We start from the raw sequence: 17,457 nt of genomic DNA on the forward strand, positions 1-17,457 counted from the left end.
AATGCTGTGGATGGAGTCAGACTTGCAGCAGAACCTGTAAACCTGACAAGGCATCCCACAAAAAGGCAGAAAAACCTGGTCCCTGGAGCCAAACATCCAACCCTCACAATGAAAACTTGGTCCCTGGAGCCTGGCAGCCTCTGCTTACAGCAAACAACCACAGCCCCTGGAAAGTGAAGGCAGAAGCATCCACCCACAGTGCTTCCTCCTTTCCAACCAGCACAGACACCTCTCAAGGAGAGAGGATCCATTTAGTGCCTCGAACTAAACTCACGGGCTGGTGGCAGAGCTCCCTGGGTTTTAGGAGACAAGCTCCCTTTCCACACTGGTCCCTTTGCAGCCATCAGAAAGCAATGATTTCCAGGCTTACCCCTCTGCACTAGGGTTCAACCATCTGCAGACAGGCCTGTGCATATCCTCTTCCTAATCCTTCATGCACAGTCCCTAGACAGTCCCTGACTTTGATTATTTTCTGGCAGGAGAGAAGCACCATGTTAACCCCCATGTGCAGGCTGCAGCCTGAGCATCTCGCAGCACATCCCAACCTGGGTCCAAATCATAAATGAAACTTTCATGTAACAAGAGAACTGGGGAGGGCCAACTGCCTGTTTGTATTTTAAACCCTTGCTAGTTATTATCTGACGATCTGTCTGTGAAGTCCTTTCTAATTGCTTGATACAGTGAGAGTCCAAAAACATTTATTTACTGATGAAAACCATGGGAGGCTCTTCCCAAGAGGATGGTCATGTGTTCCAGCAAGGGCTGGAAGACCATGAACAGAGCAGGCAGCAATATCACTGTGCTGGTTGTCCTTCACATCAAGGACTCTGTGCTCCATTACCTCTACCACCAAACCTTGCTCTGCACAGCAGGTCCCCCAGCCTCAGTCGTTACTGGGAGGCATTTTAAGAAACTAAGAGTGAGGGAACATTGTCCATATGTATGGTGGAAAGCCCTGTCCTTAGCATGATGCTGTAAAACTCCCAGAGGCTGGAGACACAGACGGTCACAGAATCACAATATGTTAGAGGTTTGAAGTGAACTCCACAGATCATTGAGTCCAACCTCCCTGCCAGAGCAGGGCCATAGAATCTAGTGCAGGTTGCACAGGAACACGTCCAGACAGGTTTTGAAATTCTCCACAGGAGATGACTCCACAATGTCACTGGCCAGCCTGACAGGCTCTGGTTAAGGGACAGTGGTTTCCAGGTGTGAAGACTGTTGGTGGCACACAGGAAACCCCTACAGGGCTGCAGGACAGATGTGAGCAGGGTTTGCATCCATGTTGATCCAAGGAGCACACCCTGCAATGGGAGAAGTGCACTGCAGTCTCAGTGGCTGGGAGCAAAATTGCCTCCATCTCCAAGCCTGAGCTCCCAAGGTGCCCAAGGCTTTGCCCCCAGAGGCAACAGAGCCCTGCGAGAAGGCTCAGTGTCCAGGAAAGGCTGCAGAGAGGAGCCGCCCCTCTGGCCCCAAGCTCAGTGCTGACCTTGACAGGCAGGGCAGGCGGCTGCCCTGGCCGGCGTCATATGACCCGTTACAAATGGGGACAGGCTCTGCTCAGAGGTTACACCGCAGCACAGATTTAAGGCTCCGGAGTGCTCCCCGTCCCACCGGCACAATTCCTGGCAGGGGCTCAGCAGTCGCCCACCACTGTTAAGTGGCCAAGTGCCATCGTACTGGTTGGGCTCCAGGCACAGGAGGACTTCGTTCCCTATTTCTGACCAGAGAGATTCTTCAGCTGATGGATGACACCACGGAGATGATGAATTCTCCAGCAGTGAGTGGGCCTTGAAGTAGCAAGTAGTGGGGATGTGGAAAATACCCTGTTCCCAAAAGCCTTCACTTGCCTGAGAAAGGTAACCAAGTGCTGAATTAAAAATGTTGCATTGAAGGCAGCCTGACTAGGAGGTCCATGAAGACATCCTTGGAGAGAAGGATGCTTTGCTGGACATCAGAGGAACAAGCAGATGGAATGGAGCCATCTTCAGAGAGACCAATGCCTGGGGACTTCACAGCCCAGGCATAAGAAAGAAAGGTTCGACACTAGGCAGAACTGTCCCTGCAGCCATCCTACCACAAGCTCCTCCAGAGCCGCACTGGCTGTTTTCAGAGGAAGAACAGGTAGATGCTACTCTGCAGCAGAGCCCAGGAAAGGCACAGGACAGGCAGGGTGGGAAAGACCCTCCCAGCAAATCTGGTCACAGTGCAGAAGTGAGCCAGGCCCTGCCACTCCCTCCTCCTCCTCTTCTTCCCTTTCCTTTCAACTGGCCTCAACCTTCTGTTTCTGGAGCAGCAAGAGGCAACTCTGTGGATGCTGCTGAGGGGCCCTGAACCAGCTCAGGGTATAACCTCAGGATGAAAACAGTGTCCCTGGAACAGAGCAGTGGGGAAAACAGGCAGGAGGGCCCATGTGCGTGCAGGATGACTTCTGTGCTCAACAGAGGTCCCATGCTAGCAGCCAGGTTTCTGATAATGGGCTGCCTGCTCTGATCTGCAGGCTCAGATTGCAGGGAGAGGGGATGCTGTGCTTGGGTGGCAGGCTCATGGTGAGCAGGATGCACAGCCTTCAGGCCTCTCTGTACACAAACCCAGCATCTGCTGCTGCTGGTCCAGTTTGCCCTCCAACCTGCGTGGAGACCCCAGCACCTTCCCAGCTGCAGTGCTAATGAAAGGAAAGGACGTTGCTGTGTCAGTCAGGTTGGGATGCTCAGAGCAGGACCTTGCCAGGTCAGGTGTCCTAAGCATCTGATGCTAAGAAAAGACCAGGCTGGGAGTGCCAGCATGGAGACGATGGAGCCTGGTCAGACCAGCAACAAGATGACAGAAAACATCGTCAGGCCACAGGCTATTTTTATCAGCAAGGACCAACACTTAATACTCTTCTATCTCCCACAAAATGTCACTTGAGCTCCAGCAGAAAGTTTACACCACTCACAGACAAGGGCTGAGATCTAAGCACCTAATCCCTGCTCCAGTCAAAAGTTTTAGTGGGATTGGCAGTGTCTGGGCTGGGGAACATGAGAAGAAAAAACAACTTTCCCCTGAGAAATGAGGACTGGAACAGAGGAGAGGCACTACAGACATCTACCCTCTGAGCATCATGTCCTTCTACAGTGCCACCTGCCACATCTGCAGGAAACAAGGTACTTTGTAGGCTCTAGACCTATATCATGGCCTCCCCACAAGCTCAATCAGACTTCAGCTACTCTAAGCAGGTGTTCAGAAGGATGAGGAAAGCAAGATGTTCAGCAACCTACTCACTGAACGCCAGAGCCCCCAGCAGCAGAAGGGCCAAGAGGAACAGGATGGGTTTGGCCCAGCCCAAAGCATGATTTTGAAGCAGATTATGGCAGGACACTACATGGAGATTTTTCTACCACCCATCTTGACACTTCTCCCCTCTCCATCATGCAGGTCTAATTACTTCAAACACCATCTCCCCACCCCCTTTTTTACTCCCTTTCCTTTCGCTGCAAAGCCCAGACCCAGACTCGCCTGGGGCGCGCTGCGCAGAGGCCTCCCCCCTTAATAAAGCCAAGGCAGTGCAAGGCTGTTATTAACAGTGGCCTGCCCTCCGCTCTCTGCCGGCAGTGGGAATATTGCACTGGTAATCCCCAGGGAATGCCTCGCTCTGCCCCGGCAGCTGATGCAATAACACAGGTCTGGTGCTGCCCTTTCATATTGCTGGGAATGTAAACGCCAGTGCGGTCCTCTCTCAGGTGCCCCCATACGTTGCAAGCAGTGTTTAATATCAGAGATGGATGGATGGCTCCTCCTATCAAGCATAAGATAGCTGAGATTTAGCACGGCAGCTGCTGGAGGTTTTTTTTCCTGAGAAGGGTGAAAAGCAGAGAGCAAAGATCTCCGGGTTGAGACAGAGTCATGGTGAAACAAGCTATGACATGGAGATGTCCAGCGAGCTCAGAAAATTAGGGTACCTCATGAGGGGCTTGCATAGAAACTCACAGGAGGTGAATTTTGCCAGGGACAAAAAGGCGTAAGCTGACCCCTGCCTCAGAACTGCCCTCAAACTCCTAACCCAGGTGGCCTTTCCTCGTGCTGTCTTTTTTACAACGAAAAGCAAAAAGCAGTCAGGCTGCAGGTGTGGGCAAGGAGAGGACCCGGTGGAGAACAGGGCTGGCTGAGCCACACAGAGCTCTGCAGCCCCCAGGAATTGCAGGGGCGCCCCGCAGTGAACGGGACATGGCCACGATATCCTAGCAGGATGTGCAGCAATTTGGCACAAGTGAATAACGGATAGACAAGGAAAACCAGCTCTGCTAGCTCCAGAGAACTTCTCTTATAGCAAGGAGCAGGGTAAGAACCCTGGGGAATATAATGCTGAGGCAAAACCCACATTCCTGAGATGGCCAAGAAGTGATCACATCTACCTCCCTCCATTTCCCATTTCTAAGATCCATTTCTGAAGCATCACGAGCCAGGAAACTTTGGTTGATTGGACAGAGTTACAGCAAACACACACACACACAAAATCTTATGGCTGAAACTTAGACAGTCTCCACAAACATCTTGCATATTTTCAAGGACACTGAGGAAATACACAATTTTCCCCACCCCCTTTTGTGGAAAAATAACAAAAAGTGTGCCCTGAAGGGGAAAGTGATTTAGAACTACTTTGAAAACACAGAGCATAAAAAGCCTGCAATTATTTCTCTGCCAAGAGCTTGTCAGTTTGAAAATCTCCCCTCTTGAACCACTAATCCTTATGGAAAGAAAAATGCCACTTCGGCAAGAAGCATCTTTGGTTTGCTGCACTTTTCCAGCACCAGAGCACCAAAGGGGAAGATACAGATTTGGATTTCATTTCATTAGCACTTTTCTCTCGCAATTTGTCTGATCTACTTCCCCAGCCAAGCAAGCAGACCTATTAAGCATTGTCCCAAGGTGAGGACAGTGGTTGCTTTGTGTGAGAACCACACTCCGCAGGCCAGGAAGAGAAAGACCAAGGCCGATGTTTGGAAGCAGAAGTCCTTAGAGCAGGCAAAAATAACTCAGCATATTTACTTCAAAAGCCAAGGATTCAGGGATTTCCTGGTATTTTTGTTATGGGGTTTGGAAATAGTGTAAGGACTGTATTGGCAGGGAAACTGCATGTTCTCTGGAGAAAGGGAATGGGCCAGCAGGATGCATTTGGGCTCTCTGGTTTAGCTGCCAGATTCATCACTTTTGGTCACCCCTCCTGGATATGTGATATGAGATGCCTCTAAACTCAGTTAGTCATGGAGAAACTGTCCCACAAAGCTAGTTGTGTCTTCATACCTACCCCAGCAGCAAAGCATTAACCATGTTTCTTCAGTCTTCCCTCCATCCATGAGGAGCTACAGATTAGTCATGAAGCAAGACAAGGAGGAGGAGGCAGGAGCGCAGAGTGCTTGGCCAGAGGTCATTTCTGCTGTGAACCCTTACCATGAAACTGAAAACAGATCTGGCAGAGATTCACAATGCATCACATCTGCAGAGAAAGCTTCTTCCCTAGCCCCATAGCAGCCGACTGCTTGGAGTCTCAGCTCCCCGTTTTAGCAGGCAAGCAAATGGTGAAGAGATGAGTTTGGTGCTGCAGAGGAGACTCCCGTAGAGAACCTACTACAGTCAGAGATGCTTTGGGTCTTGTTAGGACCCAATTGGAGACTACCAGAGCTACACAGAGTAGATGAGTTGTCCAGATCCTGCTGCACCCTGCCACCAGTGCTGCACGGGTTTAGAGATTCAGAGCAGAGGGCATCCGTCACACACATATCTTACACTGCAGGGGCCAGAGAAATCTCATCTGTGCCATGGGCAGCTTTCCCCATGCCAAGAATGAGCACCTCGCCTGGATCTAAGTTCCCTATGAATAACCCTTCACCCATCTCTGATGTCTTCTCCCATTACTTTCTCCTAACACAGCTGTGTAACAGCACCTTCCATCAACACGCAGTTTAATGTCCTCTAGGTAATGTGTGCAGGAAACCTTTCCTCCTTTCAGGTTAACGCTCCTGTGAGCCAGAGCTGAAACAATCTTGGACTCAAGAGCCCAACCCACAAGACTTCAGGCTTCATGAAACTTTTAAGCCAGTCCATTGAGGTTGCCCTTTCAGCCTTTCATAATTATGGATGCAGAAAGAAGGAACAACATTCACCTGAGCAGACATCAAGAACATTCGAACAGTTAATGGCTTTCCTAACAGAGCTCCATGTTGCTGTTTAAAAGGGTCTGCTCAATACCACTCCAACACTATACCCAGCAGCGGAGATGCTGAGATATGCATAATTCAGTAGCTCAGTTTCCCATCACCAACTCAACTGGCCACGTATTTGGCTCAAGTGAGAATCAAGGCACACGAGCCTGAGCCTTCCAACCAAAACAGAGACAGCACACACACACAAGCCAGGAGACTGCCCGGGTTTGCAGATACAGTTCAAGTGATTAAGGTGCTCTCAGCTCTCCCTGAAGCAAAGACCTGGAGCTCAGCAAGTACACTGGGCAATTCAAACCTTGGCTTGGCTGAACTGTGTGCTCCAGATGAGCCTCTTAATTCCCTTCAGCCCTTACAGGAACCTACAGAATGTGGTCTGCAAGTATAGAGCTGCCCCATCCTCCACACCCAGCGTGGGGCTGGGGTCCAGTATACCTGACGTGCACACAGCACAGCTGTCCTTCCCTTCTCTCCTGTCACCTGGATGATCCTCTCTAAACCAGAAGTAGAGAAGATGCCCCAAAAGTGGGCTGCAGGGCATTCCCAATCTGGGCTCAACTCAGAACTAATTCGGCAAGAGTTCTGTGCTTGCACCTTGATGTCCACCTCCATTCTCAGCACTCTTGAATTCATTCATCAGAATCACTCTTGTGGAGACAACCATGAACATGTCCCATTTCTCTTGTGGCATTTCCCTCCTCCTATTTAGATACCTCACTGCAGAGGTTAACAACGTTCAGTGTCAGACACTGTTTTCCAGGGAATAAAGACTCAATGGGGCCAGTAAATGCTGAGCACAATGAAAGCTTCCCTATGTTTTTATGACGTTGGGGGTTGGAGGTAAGAGATAACAACACTGACTCTTTTCAGTAAAACTGCTGCAGCTGAGAATTGCCTTCAGGTCCCTTAATCTATTGCTCTCCTCTTTCCAAGTTTCTGCTGCTAAATGCTTCCTTGAGCTTTCAATAGGGAAGAGAAAATTCCCACCTTTTTCTTCTTGAGTGATGTTACCCAGTGAAAAATCAACCCCTAATATGACCTCACTGGCCCCAGGCAGGAAAGAAGGAGCCCTCAGGACACGGAGGCTCCAGGATCACTCAAGGGGCTCTGTTGCACAAAAACAGAGGAGATGATGCACATCTCAAAGAGACAACTCACATCCAAACACTGAATTCCCCAGAAATCACTCTTGGCCTCTTGTGCTTTTAAGATCTCACTTGGCAACCTTGCAGGGCAGAGAATCTTGCCCGGAGGGATTCTAGGGGCTCACCACCCCACCGTGATGGTGGTGATCATTCCAGAGGAACAGACGTACCAGGGAAGGAGATTTTGCACGGTGGCAGCAGGGGTGGAGGACAATGGGGCCAGGAGCGATGGTCACATGAAAAGGGATTTGTTCCGCTGTCAAGGACAGAAAGGTCTCCCCAAGAGCTGCGCTAGGAAATGAAACCTACAAGGGAAGGAGAGGGGTAGGGAGTGTCAAGAGACAATATCCAGATGACAGCAATGGGGAGACAGCTGGAAAGGATCAAGGCTGAGGAAGCTTCCTCCAGTGTGCTCTGCCCCTCAAGGTATTTCCCTCAAGAAGAAGTAGGATGTCTCCATGCAGGATGAGCCTTCCATGTGCACTTGTGGAACCCCAGTGACCCTCGGACAAGGGGAAGCATCACTGCCTGGCAGAATGTGCCAGGACACAGACAGTAGTTCTCCTGTAAATTCTTAACCCTGAATCCTGCTGATCTTTGCCTGGAAGAAGCTCGTGCCTCTGTAACACAAGCTCTTTCACCCTTCACCAGAGGTAGCCAAGGTAGAAAACACAAAGACAGGCACAACATAGAATTTAGGGACATCAGGAGAGAGGCAGATAATTCGTCCTCAGCATCCAACTGACCTAGAAAGATGCACTTGTGATGATTAATGAAACCTTTTTGTAGCTAGATCCACATTTTTATCTCTATTTCACGGGTGAAGGAGCCAAGCTCCTTCTCCTGTGTGCAACTGTGGCTCACCATACCCAGACCAAGCAGCAATGCAGGAAACCTGAACCCAAACCAGAATCATATCTACAGGCACGAGAAACGCCCTCCAGCAAACAGGTAGGTTCCTGCAAGCACACAGTGCAAATTGAGAAAGTAAATACTTTCCTTTGAACACGACGTAATTTTGCCCCTGTATGTACTGAGAAACACATACAACACCCTGCTGAAAAGCCAATTTTTTGTGGGAGAAGAGACCATTTCCAGATATTCATCCTGCAAAGCATGAAGCACGGAAGGATCACTGAGGACGAGCTGAAGAAATTAGTCTTTTGATAATAAGAACCCAACAAAACAGATAAGCAAGGAGAAGGAGACATCTGACAGGAAAAAAAACCACCAGCACCTAGAGCGCCGTGTGCCCCTGTTGCCAGTGCAGCCCCAGCATGGCACCGCTTAGCCTGCCCCATACCTTTTGCAAAATCTCCAGGATCTGGCTGTCCGTAAATATTTGAGGTGGGAAGCCAGGGGTTACAGGGGTTGCCTCTCCTGGGCAACCAAGGTTTGATGATCTTAATATACAACCACCCACCAAAACTCAAACAGAGCTGCAGTGAGATGCCTGGGACAGCCTGGGTGCATCCATTGCCCCTGAGGGCAAACAGCCCCAGGAGAAGACAGCCAGGGACCAGCTGGCTTCCTTCTGTCCAGGCAGAAGTACCGAGGGATAAAACTGAAGTTACGGGCTTGTGTAAGCACGGCTGTAGGCTTTCTCACACCTCTGCTCAGTGATGACTGTGTCAAGGAACATCGCTGCTCCCCCTCCCTTCTGAAACCTCTTACAAATACACAGAAATGCAAATTTCTCATGAAAACACATTTACGAGGGGGAACTATTTGGGGTCATGCTTAGTATTCCACATTAATAAAACTCAAATATTTTATCCCTGCTACTCATTACTCCACTACAGAAGGGATGCTTGATTAAATTGCAGAGGCAGAGTTTTCCAGGCCTCCTGTGTTTGCGCCAGTGTCTGCATCCTGTGCTTACATCTGCAGAGGGCATGAGCCAGAGACAAAATGGAACACAAAGAGACAAAGAGCATCTTGAGAAGACAACTATTCAGGACATGGGACATATTGAGCAACCCCATTGGCTGCACACCATAGGGTTCACTAGCAGTGGGAAACTGTTAACCTAAATCCAAACCTGATTCAAACCACTTCAGTCAGAAGCAGGCAAACCTTCATCCCTAAAGTCCTCCTTCTCCCACCATAAGGTAGAGGGTGTTTTGGTGTTCACCCCAGGTCAAACCCTGGAATGAGTGTGCAGGATTAGAGTCATAAACTGCTGTGAGTTTGGGTATGTTGAGGCCTCCCCACTGTTGCCATAGGGACCAGGGGAGGCAGCAGAGCTCAGCCTCCCTGACAGCACAGGGAGCCACCAGCAAATCCTGCCCACGTACTGGCCAGCTAACATCCAAAACCACCCAAACCCAGCATCTCTAAAAACAGCTGGGATTGACCACGGCATTTGGCTTAGGCTCTGCTGAAGAGCTCTGCAAGGAAAAGCTTAGCTAGAAACCAAATTGTGGGCTGTCTGAAACCCATGGCTTGGCAAACCCCTCCTTGTGCCTGGCGGCTGTGAGCAGGTGAAGAACCGGCAAGGCGAGGGCTGGAGAAGACCCCAGCTGTCTCTCCAGCTGGTGGAGACCAAATTCTCATCAAACTTAAACAAACCCCCTTTCTTCCCTCAGTCTATTTCTTTTCAGTGCCTTCATCAAGACTGCAAAGGTCCAAAGCAATTTCCCCACATCCAACTGCCTCGCCAGGGGCAAGAAAATTAAAGGAAAGGGGGTGGGGGTGGGGGTGGGGAAATGTGGATCCAAAATAAGGTGGCAGAAAGCATGGAGGAAGCATGGAGGGTCCCAAGGACGCTCAGGTCCCAGCTCTGCCAGCACTGACCTGCAGCCTCCAGGGTCCCACTGCCAATGAGCAGGAGAAAATGACCCCAAAGCCACCCTCGTCCCCACCATGGAAGGACAGATGATGAGTATATTCAACTGCCTCACTCCCAAGCTGCCAAATGTTGCTTCTTTCCAGGCCTTTTCATGAAGCATTAATTGTAAGACTCAAATCTAATTAAGGGCAGGAGGATGAGGCAAGAAGCCAAGTCTCTCCTCCACTCCCTTTGGAAAGAGAGAGTCCTGCAAGCATCATACAGGAGGATGGTGGGTGGCAGAGATGGGATCCTGAGAGTCCTCAGGTTTCCAGCTTGGACCTCACAGCAGCCTCCATAACATCCCTCTCATCACCACATCCTGTTGCTGCTTCTCTGCTTCCTGCCCCCGATGGCGTAACAAAGCAAATGGATAACAAAGGGTGAAGGACCAAGCCCAGCTGTACCTACCACCACAACCCTGGTGGGTATGAGGCCACATTTGGCTTCCACAGAGCCATGCTCATCCCAGCCTGCAAAGAGTCAGTGTGTTTCCTCTGGGAGCTCTGGGAAAGGGAGTGAGGACAGAGAGTTTTCCGAGAAAGACATTGTGATGGGTGGGGATGGAAAGCACCAGAAGAGAAGGTTGAGGGGTGGAAAAAAGGACCAACAAGGGAGACAGCATGATGCAGATCTGCCTTGTGCTCTTCCAGGCCTGATCATCCTCTAGCCCAGGTCAATTGTGGAAGCCCAAATTAGCACCAATATCCTCTCTAGAAGAAGGGAAGAGGACCTCTGGAGCGTACAACACACATTAGCTGGGATGACCCCAGGCTCTCTGGAGAGGCAGTTCTCTCCCATCAGCTACTAGAGGAGCAAAAAGTACCATTTCTCCAGGTGGGAGAAGACAAAGGATCACATAGAGCCAGCGCAAAACCCCCAGACCATATGAAGTCTCCAGGCAGGGGGATCAAGCTGTCCTAAAGGGTCCAGCATCAACATCAACCTATTCTTTAAATCCATTTGGGATTATCCCCTTCACAATCCTTCTGGGCCAGGGAAGCAGTGCCACGGCACACAGCTAGTTGTACAGTTACATTCACTACTCATGTTAAGCAAGATAAACAACTACCATGCTTCAACCCTCTTCCCCCTCTCTCCTCTATGGCAGGAGCTGCCAGACAGGCAAGAGGAGGCTGCGCTGCCCCAAGCCAGGCAGCTCCCACCTTCCTCTCAGGCAGAGCCAGCCACCCACCACCGGGACCACACCACTGGGAACTCAGGTTCATCTCCCATGGGAAGATATTTGGTGTGACTTTAACACCCAATAGCAACACTTGCTTTTGTGCATGTTCAGAGGTTCAAAGGAATTTTTTTGTTTCCTTTGTGGCTGGGATGATGTACCTGCTGTTTTTAATTCACAGAGGAGAAGGTGGAGGCACCCACACAACGCCATAACTCCAGGACCAGGGCATTTTGGAGCCAAGCAGGGGGAACTTTGCAATGACGGCACAGAAACTGGCAAGGGCACAGAGCTATCAAGCCGTGCAAAGACAGGGCAAGCATCACACAACTGCCTCACTCAGCCGGGGAGCCCGGCACGGCAGTGGCCCCTCCACCGCTGATGCCCACATGCCAGGCCTGCTCCAAGATGTGCTGGCCATCTGCTCCTGCCAGCCGGGGCTGGGGCCAGCGCTCTGTGCTGTGGTTGGGGACGTGCCAAGCTGTCCTGCCATCACCACGCTCCCCAGCTGCACCCCCTGTCACGACCGCACCGCTGACAGTGCTCCTGGTACCCAGAACTGGCCATCAGGGTTTCTGCACACTGTCGGCATCACCCACAGCAGGGCTTCAGGATGGAGATGTCCCCACAGGACCAGGTCATCTCTATGGCTCTGGCTCTGCTTGGCCCATGCAAACCCATGATGAAACACATCTGGGTGAGTGGAGCTCAGCCATTCCCATCCTTATGCAGATTTTAAGCTTCCAGAGCAACCCTGCTCTCATAGCTTCCAGCACCTCTCCCCATGTAAGGCCAGATTCGACATTGTCCCCCTTCAGATCTGCCACTGCAAAAGCCCATCCCCCTGGTACCTAACAGAGGCCCCAAAGCTGAGACGCGTCCCCAGGGCTGCTCTGCAGTCAGGGAGCCAGCCAGGGCGAAGCCTGAACCTTGTCATAGTTGAGGCTTATCAGGTTTGGACACGCGCCGGGGGCTGCTGCGGGATTCAGGATGTTCTGTAACAAACGTCCTCTGCCCCAAATAGATACCATCCCAGGGGCACTGGCTTGAGCAGTACCTCCCAAGAGTGTTCCCTGCCAGCTCTGTGGAAAATGGTCCAAGAACGATCCCCTTGCCCCCCAACTCTCCAGCCTGTATCGCTGTCCAAACTGCCCACATGTCCTGAGCTGCAGCACGGGACACCCCAAAGAGATGCTGAGACCTGGCCCAGCACACCCAGTCTTTAAACTATTCTTCTCCAGGTCCTCTCCCAAGGTCTTCCTCTTTATGAAAGACAAAGAAATGTAAAACATGTGTTTTAATAAATGATTCCTCAATTTCTAGAGTCCAGCAAGTCAGATGCTTGCTTAAAACTATCCGTAACACTTTCCATGGGTGTTTTTATAACTAAAGGCAAAACTCTGCCATCTCTCACTCCATCATTAACTCTCTGCAACCTTGTTACAGAGCTCAAACTGATTGCTGAGATAGGTGTCAGAAAATATTACACTTATTCATCTCTGGTAAAAAAGGCTAAAAACAAACAAACAAACAAAACAAAACAAAACCAAACCGAAACAAAAAAAAACAAACAAACAAACAAAAAAAACCCACCAAAACAAAACCACAAAAACCCCAAACAAAATCAAACAAACTAAAACAAAATAAAACCAAACCAAAACCAACCGCAATCACCACGGCGCTGACACCATAGGATATCAAAGGCTTTCCTGACATTCTCGGCACCACAGAGACCCCCCGGTGCTCCCACCCAAGGAGAGGTCCCTGTAGTCCAGCTGCACCGGCATGGCTGCCGGTGTCACGGGGAGGATCGGCTGCTTTACACTATCGACGCTTTACACCATCGTGCTGCTTGAGGAGCATCAGTCAACCGCGATAATTAACCAGCTATCAAGATAATTAGCTCAGTCCAAGAGCCGTGGCTCTTCCCCTGTGTGTTTCCTCGCTGAAAGCCGGGTTAATCAGCATCGGCACTGCAGTGGAGGCAAGCACAGTGCTCCTGCACTCAGGGAAAATGCTTAGCCTAAAAAAGTGAACAGGCTTTTTTTTTTTTTTTTTTTTTTTTCTTTTTTTGGGGGGGGTGGGGGGGTGTGGGAGGGAGGAGAGTGATTTTTGTTAAATAGAGTCACATGTAAAACTCAGAGCCCCCAAAGGGAACAGCTCTTTGGGACTCTGCTCCTTATCCTTGCTACCCCCAGGTAAGGAGTCGCAGCAACCAGCACGGCAGAGAGCCTCCCTGGGGGGATAGAGAAATCAGGGACATGGACCTGCTACCCCATGCCAAAAAAACCCAAACCAACAACCAGAAAATTAAATTCAGGAGGACGACAATGTGATAGCAAAGAACAGGAGGGTGCAGGTGGGGAAGAGACCAGCAGCAATTCAGGGCTAAAACCCTCACACCTGAGAGAGATTGCCTACTGCAGAGCCCGCGTCCCGGCTCGGGCAGAAGTCCCCAGCCCAGATGCAGCTGGGAAATAACCAGATAAACGGTGCCACTGACGGAGCCCAGGAAATATTTGCCACACTTCACTTTTGGTCTCAGTCATCCTTATCTTTCCCGACAGTGAGATAGGCACAGCAAGAAGCCAAATGCAGCATCAATTTCTTTCACAGCCAGGAGACCCTCCAAGAAGAGGGTTTCAAGTGCGAACCAGCTTCCAGAACCCAGAAGCTGCAGCAAAACGTACAGAGAAGCTGCAAGCTGGAAAGACATTTCTGTGCTGACGTTCACCCCAACTTCTCCTTAATGATTCAAAGAGAGGCACTGATAGAGCAGAAAAGGCGAGTTAAATTGTGTCAGAAACATACGGGAACCGGTAGGCCAAATGCCTCGGGACAAAGAGGCAGCAGCACGCCCTGCCCGGGCGGATTCGTGCCGGAGGCACCGCGCCGCGCTCCTCTCGGCTCCCGCAGCAAACTCTTCCTCTGTCGCGAACATCCGAAAGCAACTCGCGCGCAAATTCTGCTTTCAATTTGCCTTGTATCCATAGTGATCAAACTCAGACCCACAATACGGGACTGAAAGGGATTCTAAAAAGCAAAACTTGAAGAAGGCCTGCAGCAAGGCTAGCCCCCTGCGCACTCTCAGCCCACCGGAGGCCAGGGACGAGAACATCACCGGCGACTGTTTTCCTGTATAAGAGCGAGCTGGGAATTAAATTCTGGGGCTCTAGCAGCCGTGCTATTGCCACGGTGAGGGATCTGGCCCTCTCTCCACATCCTTCTCAAGAAATAACCAGCCTGGAGGCAATACAAATGTAACTGTTCTGAAAGCCGGATGAGGAGAAGGGTCCTGCAGGGCTGGCAAGAGTGAGATGAGCAGGACAAAACGAAAGCAGCTGCAGGAGAGAAAACACTCACCGACCTCCTTCCCATTCCCGCTGGAAAGGTTTTTCTTTAAAAAAGAAAAACAACTTTCTCAGTGTCTTTTCTCCCCCAGCTCCACATTTGCCAAAAAAGAAGCATCAGGGCTTGAAATTTTAACCACCTACATCTAAATTTCCTGTTCCAACACGGCCTCAGGCACAGGCAAAGCCTCTGGTGTGTGACAGCAAACATTCCAAATTTAGCGGGGCCTTCCCTGATTCCTGACGAGAGCCTCCATTTCCCCATATGACTGGGGGAGTAATATCATTGCTCTGTCTATATGGATATCAGCAAAATCACTCTATCCAGGGCTGGGTCAGTAGGATATAACATTTCTCCTACAGATGCTCAGCAGCAGTACAAAGCCAGAAGAGACAGGAAAAGAGTTTGTCCCTTCCCTCTCCAGCCCTGGGTGTCTTACAGGATCATGACAAAACGATTTGAGTTCCCAAGGCACGAACAGAGCACAACAAAACATGTCAGAATGACATGCAGCTCGCCATGCAGCACGATAAGGCTGGGACACACAGGGAAGTGAGAAAATATTGAGCCTCTGGTCTTATGGCAGGGCACTAGGGGTTGGTGGGCAACGGGAGCAGAGTAAGAGGGGCTCATCAGGGGATAGAGGGTCACCTACTTCTCATAGTCCAGCTTGCAGTAGAGCTTCTTGTCCCGATAGAAGCAGGTGGTCTGCAGGGGCTCCTTGCAGGATGCACACTGGACACACTGCTCATGCCACAGGCTGTCGTTGAGGCGCAGCAAGAACCGATCCGAAATGACTCGCTGGCACCCTTCGCACACCGACTTAGGGGTCGCGGCTCTGCCTGCGGGGAAGGAGTCGGGGACGGGGGTGGGTGGAGGAAGAAGCAGACAGGGAGACGAAGCAGGCAAGGATAGAGAGAGGATCCAAATACTTTCACTTCCCCCGCACAAGCTGGTGGGTCAGAATGGGCCAGAAAGGTGTTGGTGCTGCTCTGGGGGGCACCTGTGCCTTAGGGGGGCCCTGTGCGGGGTACATTGCCCCCAATTTCGTTCCCCTTGGTAAGGCGGCGGCCAAGCGCAGCTCGAAAAGAAGGCGATTGTGTGAAACCGATATTAAAACGAATAAAATAAAATAAAATAATTTCTTTATTATTCAATACAAAGGAAAGGCCTTCGTTGCCCTGGGGGCGGGAAGGGCCGCGCAATTTAATACAACTGTGGAACGAAACGGGAGTGCGGAGGGCGGACGCCGCGGGCACGCCGCGGGCACGCCGCGGGCAAAAGGAGCGGCTGGCGGCGGGCATAAACTGGCCGCGAGGAGAAGCGGCCCCCGGGCCTCCTCAGCATCCCCTGTGCCTATCGCCCGGGGCTCGCCAGGCTGTGCCCCACCCTGGGAGGGAGACCCCCGACTTACCCAGAAGGGAGGAAAAGGGAGCCGCGGGGTCCAGTGCACTCTGTAAAGTCTCCTCCATCTTCAGCCCGTCCAGCATGGTGGGGAGCCGGGCAGGGTGAAGGGGCCTCGCCGTCCGCCTACCAACAGAGCACAGCTCCGCTACGTTCAGTCCGTCCGCCGCTCCCGCCGCTCCAGGATGGAGCTTTTCTGCCCCGGCTGCCCACCGTCTCCCCAACGCATCCCACTCCCCCCGCCCTCCCTGCCTCCGACCGAGAGAAACTCCTGCCCCAGATCCCCGCACTTCGGCTTCGCAGCCCCTGCCTCAGATGGGCTTAACACATCTCACTAGCCCCGCGGCCCCGAATTGGGAAGCAGTCGGTCCCGGGTTTCCCCGAGGCAGCGGTGAGGGAGGATGCCGGGCTGCCGTCGGTAGAGCTCGGCTGTTTACCTGGGGCGTCCCGGGCGGTGCCTTCCTGAGGACAACCGACGGGAGACGTGTCCGCAGCCAGAACTCCAGGGGGGTCCTGCGGCAGCTGTTGCCTCCCCAGCTTGGTCTCCCCCGGCACTGCCCAGGTTGGGGAGAGATCCTCGACCCCGTGGACGGCTTCGGAGCGGAGAGCACCAAACTGCGGAGGAGCGCCCGTCCGACTGCTGCCAAGGCACATTTCCTGGAGCTGATACCTCCCTGCCCGACCCCCACCCCCTGCCCTGCCCTCCCCTCTCCACCCCACTCGAAATAAGTTTCCACCCCGCTCTCTTGCCTAGCTGCAGGCAGTGGACCCGCCACGCCTCGAGGGGCCGGCGGCCCTTTCTGGCTCCGGGGGGCACGGCCGGGCCGGGCCGCACCGCGCCGCGGGCAGCGGGACGGTCCCGGCTTCGATCCGTTCCCTGCTTCACGTTTTTATCTTGTTTCCTTAGACAGCAACAGAAAAGAAGAAAAAGAGAAAGAGAAAGGACAAGGCGGGGGGGAGGGGGGGGGGGGAAGAATAAAAAGAAAAAAGAAGAAGGAGAAAAAGAAAAAAGTATAGCGCGGTGCTCTGCCGCCGCCGCTCTCCCTGTAATCAAAGCGGCTGGAAAGCAGCTGTCCACTCCCAGGAAAAGCCGGAGATGGGAGATTTTAGGGGAAGCTGGTTCCCAGCCCGGGGCCGGATGCGGGTCCCGGCGGGGACGTGTTCCCCGGCGCTGCTCATCGTCCCGGGTATCTCGCTCTCGCCGTTCGGTAGACTTAAGGAAAATAAGTGCTGGAAGGAGAAGAGGGGGGAAACTAGCCGGAGAGCTGCCCCGGAGGGCTGCTCGCCTCTGATCGCTGAGGGTGCCAGAATCGCGGAAGCGGCCCCGGGGCAGCGCCACTCGTG

General features: G+C 52.0%; 1 protein-coding gene across 1 annotated transcript in view; it reads right to left on the bottom strand.

Moving 5' to 3' along the window:
* LMX1A (LIM homeobox transcription factor 1 alpha) overlaps nt 1-16,946 on the bottom strand; it is a 45,253-nt gene extending 28,307 nt beyond the window's left edge. Inside the window, exons 1-3 of the mRNA XM_064148237.1 lie at nt 16,551-16,946; nt 16,124-16,239; nt 15,365-15,551 (exon numbers count right to left, since the gene is read on the bottom strand). Of these exons, the coding sequence (XP_064004307.1) occupies nt 15,365-15,551; nt 16,124-16,199 (263 nt within the window). The 5' untranslated portion in view covers nt 16,200-16,239; nt 16,551-16,946. The remainder of the gene's footprint in view (nt 1-15,364; nt 15,552-16,123; nt 16,240-16,550) is intronic.
* Nucleotides 16,947-17,457: the final 511 nt, after the last annotated feature.

Source organism: Pogoniulus pusillus, chromosome 8 (assembly GCF_015220805.1).
Source record: "Pogoniulus pusillus isolate bPogPus1 chromosome 8, bPogPus1.pri, whole genome shotgun sequence".
Taxonomy (NCBI): Eukaryota; Metazoa; Chordata; class Aves; order Piciformes; family Lybiidae; genus Pogoniulus; species Pogoniulus pusillus.